This window comes from Aquarana catesbeiana, linkage group LG03, assembly GCF_042186555.1.
Source record: "Aquarana catesbeiana isolate 2022-GZ linkage group LG03, ASM4218655v1, whole genome shotgun sequence".
NCBI classification, from domain to species: Eukaryota; Metazoa; Chordata; class Amphibia; order Anura; family Ranidae; genus Aquarana; species Aquarana catesbeiana.
Genome location: NC_133326.1, coordinates 115681411 through 115698091, shown reverse-complemented (window position 1 = coordinate 115698091; position 16681 = coordinate 115681411). Strand labels below are relative to the sequence as shown.

The window sequence follows — 16681 nt, the reverse complement described above, 5'->3', positions numbered from 1 at the left end:
TATAACAGTCTATGGCCAGCTTAACAGAGTCTTCCATAAACACCAGGGGTCTCAAACTGGCGGCCCTCCAGCTGTTGCGAAACTACAAGTCCCATGAGGCATTGCAAGGCTGACAGTTCCATCATGACTCCCACAGGCAGAGTGCAACAGCTGGAGGACCGCCAGTTTGAGACCCCTGATCTACACTGTTCAGCACAGATTGATGCATCACCCTGCTGGGCTATTGTACTCTGACAGCCAGAATACCCAAACAGTGGCTGCATTGGATTGGATGCAGCTGCTGTTCAGCTGACCATTTTCCACCAGGCTACTTCAGTTTTTCAACTGAATAATGTCAGGCTGGAGGGCACCAACAGGGCTACCCACTAAACATTATTGTGCCAGTTTATTAGGTGTATGGCCAGCGTTACATTCATTATCTATCCTTCATTATAAAACTTACAGTCAAAATAACTAATTCCTTCATGCAACACCTTTATCACCCTTCAGTCCAGTTTTTCTACATGAGGCCCTCTAGTCCTAGTCATGTGAAATGATTGAAGCTGAAAGTTATTTTAGCTCACAAAATGTCTGTAAGTGATGATTGCACTTCTTTTCCAATGACACTGAAACCACAAGATCCTAGCAGTTTGTCAATGATCCCTTATCCTCCATTGTATATAGCTGACCTCTAGAAATATAGGATAAAGCTTTGATTTATTTTTGCTCTTTTACATAAACAGCAGCATCTTGTCAAATATATATTTTTACCAATATTAACACCTGCTAAAAATCACATTTTTAAAAGTTTTTTCTCAGTCTTTCAAAACTCAAAGATATCCTCTAAATTCCATCAATTTTAGTTAGTCCCATTCATTGTAAAAGGCACCCAGGTGTATACATGGTAATAAAAAAAGATGGCCTTTGTTATCAGGAATGTATCCGCTGGACAATGCCAAACCAATTGTTGGCTAAAAAAAAAAAGAAAAGAAAAAACAAAAGACAAATTCCCAAAAACTAGAGATGGTGTCACATGTTTTCATACAACTGTAAAGTCTTCTCTAGCTCCTGGCTGACCCTCTGATAGAAGAGTATCTGTTCCTTTATATAATGTTGGATCGTCTGCTTGAAGTCTAGCAACCTCCTCTGGTGAAAATGGTTAATCTCTGCTTGCAAAGCAAATCCAACTATGCGGGACCTCTTCCGGATTCCGTCGGCTTCTTCCTGCTCCATTTTCCCTTCATCGCTCATTCGCTGGCTGTCCTTCACCTTAGCAAATGCTCCTGAGTAAGACAGACAAAAAAAGGGTAAGCCGTAGTATGAAGTCTCCCCACAGTCACTTCCATTAGGTTTAAAGCAAACCTGTCTTTTTATGGAAAGATTTTAATCTGCCTAATTTACTTTAAAGTGGGATGTAAACCCCTATGGCAGTAGTTTAGAAAGGATGACATTGGGTTATCTATAAGGATATACATGCCTCCTGCATGTATCTTTACCTGTCAAATGTCTCCCCTCTGTCTGTTATGAGAGGTGAAAAACTGCAGATTCTGTGGGTGGGTCTGTTGTCTGGAGCTCGGTGGGTGGAGTCTTGATGTCAGTAGACTCCCCGCCCACCTCTACACTCCTCTTGTCAATATGCATTTTCTCCTGTGTATTTCCTACACTGAACTTCTGCTATGATCTCTAACATCCAGTGAAAAGACAGGAAAGTAACCACATGACTTCAGCATGCCAAATCATTCTGAGGGGTGGAACAGCCAATCCTTGCAGAGCTGCTGAAGAAAGGAGTGGGGGTGGGAATTAAAAAATAATGCATGTCTTAGGCTAGTGCGCGAGATATGTAAATCACCTGTCACTCACAGCAAGGGGGAGGATTTGACAAAGTTTTTCTCAGTTTGTCAAGATTTATCTCACTAAACAATAAAAGAGGATTGCTCAGAGATGGATCAATTCTTTGTGACAAGACTGGGCTCAACTGATAGGCAATCTTATACTCTACATTATGACATAAAAATAAATAAATAAATAAATACATTTCGGGTTTACATCCACTTTAAGGAAACCTGTAACAGGGGGCCTGGAGTCTGCCATTGTTGACGTCTCCTTCTGAAAATGCAAGCTGACAGGCCTGAAGGCTGACACTCTATTATTAATACTTTGGGGCCCAGCAAAATCAGCAATATGTACTTATCACAGCCATACCGCTGCTTAAAAAAATAAATAAATAACTGTTGGCTTCAGAAATTAGAAACAAGCAAAGCTTCATTGGATGTAATGAATGGGGGGGGGGGGGGTCATGTGACTGAGCTCTCTTCCTATCAAGAGGTGTCCTCTGCAGCAACATGAAGATTTCCCACATAAACCACCTGGGACACAGCGCAGCCTGCAGTATGAATAAGGATAGGCTAACGTCTAAATTGCCGCTCCTCTGAAAAGCAATCAGCATTCAGATCACTTTTCAGAGACAATTGACAGGTGGTTGCGACGACTCCTCATTGCTTGTTTTACCCCCATTATTGGCGAACAAACATTTGAGGCATTTGTGGTGCTTCCCCTTTGCTTAAATGGGTTGCATTCAGCTGGCTTTCCATCCACCTACTGCAACATGTCAGATAATTTTCGCTGCCGGTGCTCAGCATTGTGATTGTGGCTTGTGAACACCCCCATTTGCTGTTGGAGGCACTAAAAAAAGGGGCTCAACTGCGTGTTATTTACACTCCCAAAAGCTAGTCCAAACAAGGACTAACTTGTAAAATTCAGGCACGGTGTTTAAAAAAAAAAAATAGTATTAGCAGATACTGTAGTAGTATCCGCTCTCCATTTTAGATTGGGCCCTTAAGCTAGCAATACACACACAGATCTAATAACAGTATAACCAATAGATTCCTACAGCCATGCTAAACAGTGTGGATGGAGAAATCCCTTCTTGCCGAACTGTGAAGGCATTCGATTTTCTACCCGGTTTCTTTGATTTTTCAGTCGAAGTTTGTGGAGCCAGTTGGTTCCGACAGGGCCAACGCCGACTTGAATTTTGGCCAACTGAGCAGAAATTGGAAAAAAGTCATGTATGGTCAGCTTTGGTGTATTCAGAGAAGGATGTCTGTGTTTCCGATCTGCATACATGTTACAGGGCAGGTATTCAGAAAACACTGGACTCAGACACCTGGCACAGCAGCCAGACATCTAACATTTTCAGAATGAAGTTGGCAATGCGAGCTCCTTAGTTCCCTCATAACAGGTGTATTTTAAGCTTCACTTCCCATGTGCATGCCATGATGCAGGCCTAGACATCTGCTCAGACTCCATAGTAATGTCCCACAACTCAACGAATGTGTCATTATTGGAGGCTCTCTCACTGGAGAGGGGGGTTAAATATTGTTGGGTATAACAAGCGTTGAAGTCTCCATAACCCAATGTGCCTAGGTTTGGTGGCTGCATCAGTGTACAGAACGGGATGCAGAACTTAATGTGAAGGTACCAGCCATGATCAACTTTCAAAAAGTAAAATTCCTGCCTTAGATCAAATGTCACACAATGTTTGCTATTACCTTTAAAAAGCCCAAAAAAACTCATCATTAAGCCACACCCACTTGCCAGCACCCTGCCCAACAGACGTGCTCTTAATGACCTCTGAAGTGCCCTCACTTGCTATGGGGATGGAAGTTTGGCATGATTTATCCCAGACAGCAGACCACTGCTTGTAAAACTAAATCGAAGAACACACGGGGTCTTCTGGCTTATAACGTAATAACCGCCACCTCATGGCATCTGCTCTGATACAGTGCTTTTATTTTTAAGTGCTTTTATTTTTAAATCTTTAAAAAGGCTGCCCAGAGTGTAACTGTCTTTAGGGTAAAAAGTTTGGCAATGCCAAGGAGTTAGCTTAAAGAGGAACTGCAGTCTGCTCACATAATTTGTAATAAAAACATCTTTGCCATTCTGAAGCTTCCCTCCAACCACTTTGCATATTATTTTATATATACTGTGATTCTGTACTTGCCAAATATGCTGCAGAAATCTTCCTCCACTGAGTCTGGCTGCAATCATTTTAACTGTGGGCAGCTGAAGCTGCTGCCTGTTTACTTCCAGGATTTACACAGACATACACCTCCAGCTCTGCAGCTCTCATTGGCCCTCTTATGACTCACCCCCCTCCCTTCCTGGCAAACTCATGAGAGTGAGAGAGAGCTGTGCATGATGTCATAAGCCTAGACTAATGACCAGACAAGAAACAGGAAGTGGGATGTATAAGGTATTTAGTGGCAGAAAAAAATGTTTTACTATCCAAACTTAAAACTACAAGGGCAGAAGATTTAATAGATGGAAAGATGAAAAAATGACTGAAGTCCTGCTTTAAAGTGATTGTAAAGTCTCGTGTTTTTTTTCTATTAAAATAACAAACATGTTATACTTACCTGCCCTGTGCAGTTGGTTTTGCACAGAGCAGTCTAGATCCTCCACTTCTCGGGTCCCTGGCTGGAGCTCCTGGCCCCTCCATCCTGTTGAGTGCCTCCACAGCAAGCAGCTTGCTGCAGCTCCATGTATCCATTCAGACACGGAGCTGCAGTTCGGCCCTGCCATCTCTCTCCTGATTGGCTAACTGACTGACTGACAGCAATGGGAGCCAATGGCTCTGCTGCTCTGTCTCAGCCAATCAGGAGGGAGAGTCCCGGACGTCTGAGGCGCTTGTGGACATCGCTGGATAGAGATGGGGCTCAGGTAAGTATTAGGGGTGGCTGCTGCACGCAGAAGGCTTTTTATCTTAATGCAAAGAATGCCTTAAGATAAAAAAAAAAAAAAAAAAAAATCTGGCCTTACAACCACTTTAAAGTGTATTCAAACCCGAACAATGAACTTCTTTTACTTGCTCCCTTTTGATCCATTAAACCTGAACTCCAGCCTTACCTTCAAATGGTTGTAAACCTAGTTACACCACTTGTACCTACAGGTAAGCCAATCACAGCGCCGCAGCCCGCGAACCCGGAAATAACCCTGGGATACATGTCGCCCGTCACAGCGGTGTGCGGGGACCGCTGCAACAGCGTTGATCTAAGGTGAGTATTTCATAATGAGCTAGTATGCAATGCATACTAGCTCACAATGCGTTTTTTTTTTACAGGGTTTGTTTTTGGGTTTTTTTGGGTTTACAACCACTTTCAGTTTTTTACATCTGTACAGGCACCTCTCCAAAAATTCATTACTCTGATTTTACTGCTCACTGTAAGCTTTTCACAGTTTGCTTTAGGAGCTGCAGCAAGTAAGACAGAGCCCAACTCATTTACTGGTGAAAAAGAATCGGATGACCGCACTCCAACTTGCTGAAGGTCCAAAACTTTATTATAGAAAATCGATCATAAAAACACATTTACAGCTAAACAAAGGCAGGTACAGACATTAACACATTTCACACTAGAAAGTGTTTAATCAAGACTGATTAAGCGCTTTGTAATGTGAAACGCGTTAATGCCGGTACCTGCCTTTATGGAGCTGTAAACATGGCATATATTATGATTATTTTTTTTTTATGGTTGAACTAGATTGACTTGCGTCTTTTTTCATACTGACCAACTATGTAACTATGATTGATTTTATACAATAAAGTTTTGGATCTTCAGTGAGTTGGAGTGCGGTCATTCATTCTTTTATAACTAGTATTTTGGCTGCGAATCAGACCAGCACCTACAGCTGAAAATAAGTTTGGGGCTAATGTGAATGGAGCAGTGGGATACTTTTGGTTGATTTTTACCTCATTTACTGGCTGGAGGATGCCCAGCACCATTTTGCGCTCTCCTCCCAACCCTGACTGTCCCTGGCCTGTCCCTTTTACTCATTGGATTTCGTTTTTTTTTTTCTTTTCTGTCAATCCTGCAGACTTGGCCTCTCACACGTGGGCGTCACCTAGGGCAATCTGTATGAAATGCTGTCTGCTAAGGAAAGCTTTTTATTTTACAATGGTTTAATATTTAAATTTTTCAGTAAAGATGTAAAAATCAACAGGTACATTGACAGAAAACAGTGTACATTAGTTGTATGTCAGAATACAAAAATTAACAACTACACAACATATCCCTCTGTGTTTTGGAAATTATGAGAGTGGGAGGCATTTTGTAGTTCTAACATAATTCCTCTGCTAGGAAAAAAGCTCCCCCCCCCCTCCATGGGTGCAGTACAGTGAGTGGGCGCTGTCACTCTAGTTTAGAGAGTGCATTCCTGTCAGAATAAGTACCGTATATACTCGACCTGAATATAAGCCGAGGCACCTAATTTTACCACAAAAAACTGGGAAAACTTATTGACTCGAGTATAAGCCTAGGGTGAGAAATGCGCAGCTACTGTAAGTGGAAAAGAGGGTCAAAATGCCCATTTGCATGCCCCACTGTGCCCATTTGCAGCCATAGGTCCCCCGAACTTCAAACTCAGTAGTTAAGGGTTCCTAGATGCCCCCTAGCTGTAGCCCCCAAAGGGTCCCGAAATGACATTGCTGCAGATGGACACAGTTGACTGACTTTGGGGCCCCGTATCTCGGGGCCACTTGGTGCTAGGAACCCCAAATTTGGTGTGCAAACCCAGTCTAACTAGAACCACAATATATCCAAAGGGGTTCTCAGCACCAAGTGGCCCCGATATACAGGGCCCCAAAATTCGGTTCAGAAAATGTCAAGCACTTTTCTGCAGCAGAGAATGACATTTTCTGAACTGACTTTGGGGCCTCAAATCTCGGGACCACTTAGTGCTAGGATGGATATATTGTGGTACTCGTTCTACTGGATTTGCACACCAAATTTGGGGTTCCTAGCACCAAGTGGCCCCGAGATACAGGGCCCCAAAATTCGGTTCAGAAAATGTCAAGCACTTTTCTGCAGCAGAGAATGACATTTTCCGAACCGACTTTGGGGCCCCAAAATCGGTTTGGAAAATTACATTTTTTGCTGCAAAAAAAGTGCTTGACTCGAGTATAAGCCAAGGGGGGGACTTTCAGCACAAAAAAATGTGCTCAAAAACTCGGCTTATAATCAAAGAATATACGGTAGGTAAAAATAAGGGAAGAAAAAAAACAAACAAGGTTACATCTACCTGGGAGTTTGTGACGTTCAGAGGCGGCTAAATGTCAATTCTGGACGCAGCAACAGTTTCTGCTATACAAACTGGCTGGATACCTGCAGCCAGCATGCACCCTGACTAAGTCCAGGGTTGGTATTCACATGTAACTAGCGGTTACATGCAAACAGCAGCGGCGCCTGCCATTGATTTGTACGGAGTAAAAATACGACAGCTGCCGTTGACACCTGCAGCTGTTCACACAGTGTGCGCAACAGTGTTTACAACCACCAGCATGAATCTACTGATTGTTACCGGTGGCCGCACAGGAATGTTGCATAATGTAGCCATCATATCTATACTGGCAAGCTGCAATGCAGTAATTTTTGTTTTTGTTGTGTTTTTTTTTATTTTTTTTTTAGATACACTTTAAAGTACACCTGTAAGAATGTAGTGCAGGCCACAGATGAAGGAAAGATATTCATTGAGTGTAGGAAAGAAAATTCCCCCATCAACACATTTAGTGTTGATGTGGAAATCCCTTCTACGGAACTATTGTGTTCTCCTGGTAGGGGGAGCCATCCAGGCTGGGAGAACACAGTGATTATTGCTAGTGGCTATAGACGCTGGTAATAATCACATGCTAGCAATCCGACATGCTGGTTATACCCAAGTCAATCAATGAATCAACTTGGGTACAATCAGTCTGCCCATAGACGATGGTTCAAATCTCAGCCAGTTCCCGTTGAACTGGCCAAGAATCGAACCATCTATGGCCGGCTTTAGAGCTGCAACTGCTAACTTGTTCTTAAAACTGACCTAGAACATACATGTAGTCAGTAAAGTCTAAAAACTGATATCCTGTATATTTATTCCAGCTCAGTGCCTTGTTCGACTGTAAAGCCAAGATCAGAATAGCCCCAGAGTCTGTACCAAAAGTAAATCAGCAGTAGCTTTAATATTTATACTTTCACAGGTTCCCTTTATAAGTCCAGCTTTGCTTTTTCTGGCAAAAGGACATCGTTAGGCAGGAACATTTTTTTTTTTTTTATAGCTTTGTTGTATTTATCATCTGAAATTGTTCCCCAATTTGGATTATTCAAACTGTGTTTGTTACACTGGAACAGTGTAAATGCATGAAATGATGCCATAAGTCAAACATTAACATGCCATCGCATGTGACCGGTAATAAGAGCCGTATTAAATAACAGAACAAGTATGGACTTCCATGTTTTCAATATGTTTACAACAGCTTTTAAACTGATAAAAATATATAGTAAAATAAAGTAATTTGTTTTGTGTTACATCATACTCATTTGCTGCTTCTTCTTTTTTTGTTCTACATCCTGCTTTTGTACTAGCCTTGTTGTATTTTCATGCTTTTTAGAGCATCATTTTATATTTAATAAGGGCAGCTTGCACATTAAACAAATATACCGTACTGTAAATAGATGTAAGCACAGCATGTCATGTATATACACAAAAACTGCAAATCTTATATGCAATTACCAACATCAACAAAAGTCAAACAAGTCATCTATTTTACGGTGTGTACGTAGGAAACCTAATAAATTAGATTTATTCTGTCAGCTGTCCTGCTCTATGGTATTAAAATTGTCAGAAACATCATAGGCTTACCCTTTGAAGACTCAGCCAAAGAGACTCTTGTGGTTTTACCATTAAATAAATTGCTATTTCCTCCCAACACCTCTATTATATTTCATTGGCTTCTCTCTCACCCTCATTAGTTTACCTTGTGATTGTTTTACTTTGCTTTATCTGTTTTTATGTCCATTGAGGGTTGACCGTACAAACAAAATAATATATCATTAGCAACTAGAAAAGCTACAATTTCTGGGGAAATTGTGTGAAGTGTTCTTGCCTCCACCAGTAGTCTACAAGCATTATCAAACCTAGCAGATGAAGGTATGACCACATACATTTGGGGGGTCTCAGCATCTTGACATAGAATGGAGGTGAAGGTGTGCTATCAGTTTGATGATAATCAGTGTTTACATTCACTGTTTCCTGGCAATGCTCATGCCCTGTTTATGCTTCACAACCACTGCTCAATACACAATACACAGCATCATGATAGCTGTAATAACTGTGCAGTACTTCAAACGGACGTATTTTAAAAACTATAAATCCTACAGTGAAGATCTTTATATTGTGAGAATCACAAGACCCAGACCTAGATTTTGATGCATAGTATGTCTCTGAAATATTAAAAATGAGTAGAGTTTCAATGAATGTCAATGGACGGCGTGAGTGACAAACAAATGGTCATGTTGTGAAAACTATCAGGACTATGGCTTAGCCGTGGACATGTTTAGTGGCAGCAGTGATAGCTGAACGTTTTGATATAAGATTTGTGTAGGTGGGCTTGAAAATGAGGGAGTGGTGGCAGTTTAGAAATCATGTCCTGATTTTTCAGCTTTTGTCACCTCCCACTCTAGCTTTGAACATTTCCCCATTCATTCCTATGGGACCAATTTCGCAGCAAAAACGACGATATTTCGTGAACCATTTGGCGAAACGTTCCACAAAGTAATAGCACACCAATCGCGAACAATACGCACGTTTTGGTATATTACTTGTCTATGTAGTGTAAAAACTGTGGGAGGAGTTAAGGTGGTAAATTTGGCTATAATAATAATATATATGTGAGATAACAGTAAGTGGTCTTGCTATGCAAGAACACTTAAAAAAAAAAAAATGATTGTGCTCTTATAAAGCAGAGTTGAAGGAAGCATCTTATAACTTGTAAGAAAAACGTTCTGAACGTACCTTTCTGTAGGTGGATGATGTCTGGAAAGTTAGACAGCAATCCTTGGTACAAAGACAGGGTATCAAGAAATCGAAACTGATCGTTCTTGGGTTGCTCAGCAAACATCTCCCCAACCTTTTCATAAGTTTGCCCTGTGTGAGCAATAGCACCAACGAGTGGTTCTGTGCCATATGGAGGGTCTAGCTGGAAGGAATAACTAAGACCCTGAAGAGCATTTCCAAGTTTCTGAAACTCCTTACGAAAGCCACCCATGTGTTTACGTGCCAGTTCAGACACCACACCGGTTAACTGCATAACGCTCTCATCCATCTTTTTTGAGAAGGCTTTGAAGGCATCTACACGCTCTTCTACATCCTGTAGGTCCTGGTGTTCAGTAGGTATCTGCAGAGTCAGCAGGAAACTGGCACCCACCATCTCATCTTTCTCTGCCCGTCGTTTGCCCGCTTTCCATTGCTTCTCATCTTGACAGGTTAAGAAGTGCTGAAAACCATCATACTGAGAAAGAACCGGGTGACTGGTCATATGATCCATCCACAGGATCAAACGACGTTTGCGCTTTTGGATGAAGTCCTCCTCAAAGCGTCCTGTAGCTTGCTTTTCGGGCAAGTGTGGAATGGAGATTACTGTAAACTTATGCAGAAGCCGGTTGTACAACCAGTCAAAATGCTTGTATCTTCGGTAAACTGGAGAATTGGTGTGCCCTGGTGTAAGCCTGACAAAATGAGAAAAATAAATCAATAAATAAATAAAATAAAAGAAGAAGGTAAAGACAGGAGATACATAGGAAACATAGTAAAAATCACTTTAATATAAAAAAAAAAAAAAACAAACAAAAAAACACAAGTCTGACAACTGTAAAGAGCAAAGGATCAGCGCTACTCAGCACCCTGATGCATTTTGATCCACCCACCGGGGCTTAGTAGACCCTATGACTAAGCACCAGTGGGGAGAGAAATGCATCAGAGTGTGTGGTTTGGTGGAGACATGTAGGCTGAGTACGCTCCTTATCATTCATTCACCTGGGCTGGTTGGGAGTAGCAACGATCCTTTCCAATTTACATTCACTAGCCCTCTGGATTGGTATCAGGACAAGCCCGCACCCCATGCTTTAGGACAGTGTTAGCCAATCTTTCGGACCTCACAGACCACTAAACTCACAATTTTGAATCCCACTGACCACTAACATGAATTTGACATGCCTTATACACGCAACACTCCGGTATTCTGCCCCCATCCCCCTGGATCAGACCAGTGCCTTATACACACAATTCTCTTGCTCTCTGCACCACACTGCTGCTTTATACAGACTCATCACTGAATCTCACCTCCTTATCCAGCCATGTGCTCAAGCTCCACACTCCCTTTCACAGTTTGTGATCAGAGCTGCCATTGAAAGTCCCCTCCTTTTTCCACTCCACTAATCCCGGTGCCTCCCTCTGTGTTCAGAGGAGCCAGAACTACAGAGGAGGCATCGGGTATCCATGCACGCTGACAGTATTGACTGTCAGCGTGCATTGAGAACAACACTATAAACAACATTGGGCAGTATACATTCGCCACAATGTTGATTTGCAGCAGAACCCTTGGGGACCTTTAAAACGTTACCGCTGTTTGGCCACCGCTGCTCTAGGACACAGGGACATGCTTTCACCTCTACTTTGAGCAGCGCCAAAAGCAATATAACAGATCGCAATGAGGCTGACAATTGTTGAGAAAATTACTGTAACCAAGCATGCCTTCATAAACTGAATCTACCTGGAAGAGAATATTACTGCAACCTCATGTATGCCATCATAAACTCTACATCCCTGAAAGAGGAGGAAAGAATATGCTCCTGCACAGTTCATGAAAGTTCTCATTGGATTAGGGATACTTGGCTATCCCAGGATCCTGTTAATAATTTACCTCCGCGATTAAATAATAATTTCCCTTTGGGATTAATAAAGTATTCTGAATCTAAAAAGGCTGAATGTCATCACCCTTGCCTAGCAACCATGCTGCAAACTGGGGTGTAAGGTGATTGCTTTTTTCACCTTTAACCCAACATTTTCTTTTTTATTTAGAGTTAGGATGGTGAATACCTAATGGGTGGACCTGCATTTTACATAAAAAGTCTGCTTTTATGAGCACAAGTTGATATGTGCAAACAAAATATGTGTTCTGATAGGACTGTCTTAAAAAGGTAACGTTCAGAAATATATAAGGAACACTGTATATAACCCCCCCATTACACTCTGCTGTTCCACCTTACATGTTCTCACTTACCTACTCCAACGGCTGTGGCAGGCTGCCCCTGCACCACAGCACCAGCATCTTGTAGACTTGAAAGGGATGTACCCATACTGCAGGAGCAATTCATTCTATGAGATGTTAGTGAGCAGGTCTAGTACTACATGGTACTACATTTTTACCAGCTGGACTGCAGACAGTGTGGAAAGGCCACAGCCATTGGAATGAGTAAATACGTACATGCAGGGATGTCACAATTAAAAGTGGATGTGAACCCCATTCATGAAATCTGACCTGGGGACATATATCTGTAGTGTTTTCTTATCTCCCCCCAAAGCCCTAAGTCCTGTGTCTTTCTGCTGCTCCATTCCTCTGTTATCAGCATGATAACTTCTGACAAGCTCTCCGACACAGAAGATAAAAGCAGCTGGAAATTTGTGTTGGCGAGGTAACTTAGAGACAGAGAAGCAGAGAGCCTGTCTATTCACAGCACAGCTCTGCAGGTTTCCTTGTTCCTCTTTCTATGTGGAGGGTGGTGTGTGCCTTTCCTCCAATCAGCTCACACACAGTGTATGCTCAGACTCCACACCTACTGCTGAAACATTTCTAACACGATGTTCACTTTCTAAAGACTATAAAAAGCTGAAGACAGCAAATATACATGTAAGACTTATGTAGGGAGATTTGTTTCATCTCTGTATCATCTGTGCCTGTTCACTTCACTGGGTATAGGAGAGGTACAGGAGACCTGCATGGCAACAGCAATCTGCTGATTGCTGGCGCAAAGCTTTACAGGCTCCTGCAACATAACAGAATATAAATGCACATTTTTTTACCTGCAAAAAAAAATGTACATTTATTATTTTTTGTCAAAAGGTGAACTTATCCTTTAAAGTAGAACTAGAGGCAAAATGTTGTTTTTTTTTTTTTCATTTTGGGTAGAGAAAGGAAGGGCTAGAAGCCCTGTAAGGTATATTTTTGCTATCTTTGTCCCATTGGGGAGATTTCCCTTCACTTCTTGTCCCACAGCCAAAACAGGAAGTGAGAAAAAATCCCTGCAAATTAAGGGAATCTCTTGGAGACTCCCAGCTCACCTGAATTAGTAGTATCCCCCTTTGGAAGATTTTCCCTCTATTATTTTTCCAGGGACAACCCAAAATTTGGAATTTTCTTTTACTTTCACTTTTAATGATAATGTGAAACAGGACACACAGAAAAAGTCAATCTCTCTAAGGTTGCTTTCACACTGGGGCGTCGGCGGTAAAGTGCCGCTATTTTTAGCGGCGCTTTACCGTGTTTTTTGTGGAGGTTTTCGGCCACTATTGGGGCGCTTTTAACCCCTGCTAGCGGCCGAAAAAGGGTTAAAACGACCCGCAAGATGCCGCTGCAGCGATGCTTTGCCGGCGCTGCCCATTCATTTCAATGGGCAGGAGCGGTGTATACACCACTCCTTAGATGCTGCTTGAAGGAGTTTTTTTAACGTCCTGCCAGAGCATCGCTTCAGTGTGAAAGCACTCGGGCCGTTTTTCAGGCGCTATTTGAAAAATGCCTCAGTGTGAAAGGGGTCTAATGGCGGACACAGACAGCAATAAAAACTGACAGGTGTTTTAATCCCTTTCCACTCTATTCAAAATTGAAAAAAGTTTAGTTATACTTTAATCCATGCAGTGCAGGCACAGCCCTACCACAAGGGAAACTTTTTTAGGTTTCCTGGAGTTAGCTTTAAGTTTTTGGTAGATGGTAGAAAATTTCAACCACCTGAAAGCTTTTGAATCTTTTGGACACTGTCCGATTTGTCAGAGATGCCTGACTTTTTTATTTTATATTACACAGAACCAGTGTTGCCAACTGTCAGTATTTTTACTGGCAGCCAATAAAAAACAGGCAATGTTCTCCTGCCAGGAAAAGTAAAAGGTTGCCAGTAAAAAATATGGCTGTGATGCTCGGCTTGGTCTGGAGCCGGCTGAGACCATCCGAGTGCCTGCTACAGTGTGATCGGGTGGCTCTGGCGGAGGCGGGGCCTGAGCATGGCGCGTGATGTCATGGTGCAATGGAACCAAGCAGAGGGGCCAGAGCCTTGTGTGTGGGTCTGTGGTATGGGAGCAAGGCAGGCTGGGACCGGGACCATCAGTGCTGTTTAGACTGGAGTGGACTGGAGGGACCGCTTGGCTTGGAGAGAGACTGTCAAGTCAAGAGGGGACGTGTTGTGTCAGTGAGGCGTCATCACTGTGAGAGTCAATTTTATGTGTGTGTGCATCCATTCTAATTTCTTGCACTCCTGTCCCTGAGCCACTTACTTACTATATCGAAAATAAAATAAGAAATATGTTTTTTGCCTTATTATCTACCTTAAATCATATTGCTAATTGCATGTTGTATTTGTTTGTAGCCTAAATACTCTCATTTGCACTTAAAACTGTAATTTTGTAACTGTTGGAAATGCCAGCAAAAACTTGGTTGTGCCAGTAAATTTTGGGTGTTGTGTCAGTAAATTTCAATCTGGTAGGTTGGCAACACTGCACAGAACACACACAAAGGTGGACAGAAACACCCCAAAACTGCCATCTGGATAGGAACAGGATCAGGAACTATGGCAGGTATCTTTACTTTAGTATCAACAAAATACACAAAGCTAGGAGCTGACAGAACCCACCAGTTTCCGTCTACAACCAAAATATGAATTTTTGATGGACTGATCCTGTAAAGTATTCTAGTAAAGCTGCTCAATCCCCCGAATAAACAAAAGCAGATGGAGTTTGTTACTGAGTGTGCAAGGTAACAGAGAACCTATTCTGTTTTTCTTGGAATCACACCCTCCCACACCCTTTGTTCACTCTCCCTAATGACAGAGTGACCCGATGGCACAAATTACGCACAAGCAAATTGCAGTTCATTGTTTACCGCACATACTAGTATACATTACTGTAGTGTACACCGACACATCCTGACTCCTTTTACTTAAAACTGATGACACACTTTTTCCTTATTTACGCAAAGTAACAAGACACAGTATGCCACTTTTGCAAATTCCAGACATTGTTCAGTAAATGCATGGATATAAATAGTTGATTCTGAGTAAACACTGGTTTGAGCACTTTCCTTAAATACACATAGACCAACACTATAAAGACTTCACTGACTGTATTTTTAAAGACTGTTCTACCTCCGTATAAGAACACAGTTTCTTACCTGTAGGAAATGTAACTTTTGATTCCTTTGAACTTTGTCTGTTTGGTGGGTGCCTCCACAGAGCAACTGAATGGATTACGATCCTCCTGCCACTGTGGACCCATGGGTCCCATTTCAATACCATGAGTTTCAGGCACTCTGCCCAGCTGGGGAACATCACCAAGTATAAAGGCTTCGACGCCTGACCTTACAAAGCTAGAAAATCTGTTTAAGTTCCTCCCCACAACACTTCCCCTCTTCGAACTTGCCACACTGTCCTGACGTTCTAGCCGTGGTCTGTGGGTATATTCAGCTCTTGGGTAATGGGGCCGTGGGGGCTGATTGTATGGAACGCCATTTGGACCACTAGGTTCTTCTGCAACAGACTGTCCATCATCCCATTCATCCCAGTCATCATCATCCTCCTCGTCATCATCGTAGCTCCCATGATGTGTATTATCTGGGTAGTTTTGATGGTGTGCTGGGTAGTCTACTTGTACAGATCCAGAACGGGGCGGATGAATGATTTCAACATATGATGCTGGAAACAGCCCAGTCTGACCATGGCTATTTGTGCCCTGAAGCCACCCATCTAGCGAAACATCACTGAGCAGACGTAGCTCTTCATTCTCCAGGATGTCTATTTCCTCTTTGTTCTCGCTCTGGAAGGTGTACAGAGCTCGTGCTTTCAGTGCCATGATGAAAAAGACAGGACCAAAATGCTGCAATGGTAATAAGCAATATGATGAAGTGATCCATAAACATTTAAATCACATGATATATAACATTAAAGTGGTTCTAAAGGCAGATAGTTTTTTTTTACCTTCTGCATGTAGCCCCCCCCCCCCTCCAGCAACCCCTTATACTTACCTGAGCCTGATCTTAATCCAGCGATGTGCACAAGAACACAGGCTCTTCCTTCCCATTGGCTCAGAGATAGCAGTGAGAGCCATTGGCTCCTATTGCTGTCAATCATAGCCAGTGACGAGGGAGCGGAGGGCAGGGCCGAGTCCCATTGTCGGTGTAAATACAAGCAAAAAACAAGGCTCAGGAGTGAGCCCGCAAGTGCCCTCTTAGCAAGTAGCTTGCTATGGGGGCACTCAGCAGAGGGAGGAACCGGAAGCGCCGGTGGGGGACCTGAAAAGAGGAGAATCAGGGCTCCTCTGTGTAAAACTATTGCACAGAGCAGGTAAGTATAACATGTTTATTATTTAAAAAAAAAAAAAAAATTATATTAACCACTTCAGCCCTGGAAGAATTTACCCCCTTCCTGACCAGAGCACTTTTTGCGATTCGGCACTGCATCGCTTTAACTGACAATTGCAGGGTCGTGCGACAAATAGAGCTTTCTTTTGGTGGTATTTGATCACCTTTGTGGTTTTAATTTTTTGCGCTATAAACAAAAAAAGAGCGAAAATTTTGAAAAAAAAAAATGCATTATTTTTTACTTTTTGCTATAATAAATATCCCCAAAAA

The 16681-nt window shown here is 42.3% G+C and overlaps 1 protein-coding gene across 3 annotated transcripts in view; it reads right to left on the bottom strand.

Moving 5' to 3' along the window:
• Positions 1–676: 676 nt before the first annotated feature.
• Positions 677–16681, bottom strand: part of SNX33 (sorting nexin 33) — a 94562-nt gene continuing 78557 nt past the window's right edge. For all 3 annotated transcript variants that reach the window (XM_073619040.1, XM_073619041.1, XM_073619039.1), the window contains 3 exons: positions 15227–15927; positions 9808–10520; positions 677–1262 (listed from right to left, as the gene is read on the bottom strand). In XM_073619040.1, the coding sequence (XP_073475141.1) occupies positions 1009–1262; positions 9808–10520; positions 15227–15903 (1644 nt within the window). In that variant the 5' untranslated portion in view covers positions 15904–15927 and the 3' untranslated portion in view covers positions 677–1008. The remainder of the gene's footprint in view (positions 1263–9807; positions 10521–15226; positions 15928–16681) is intronic.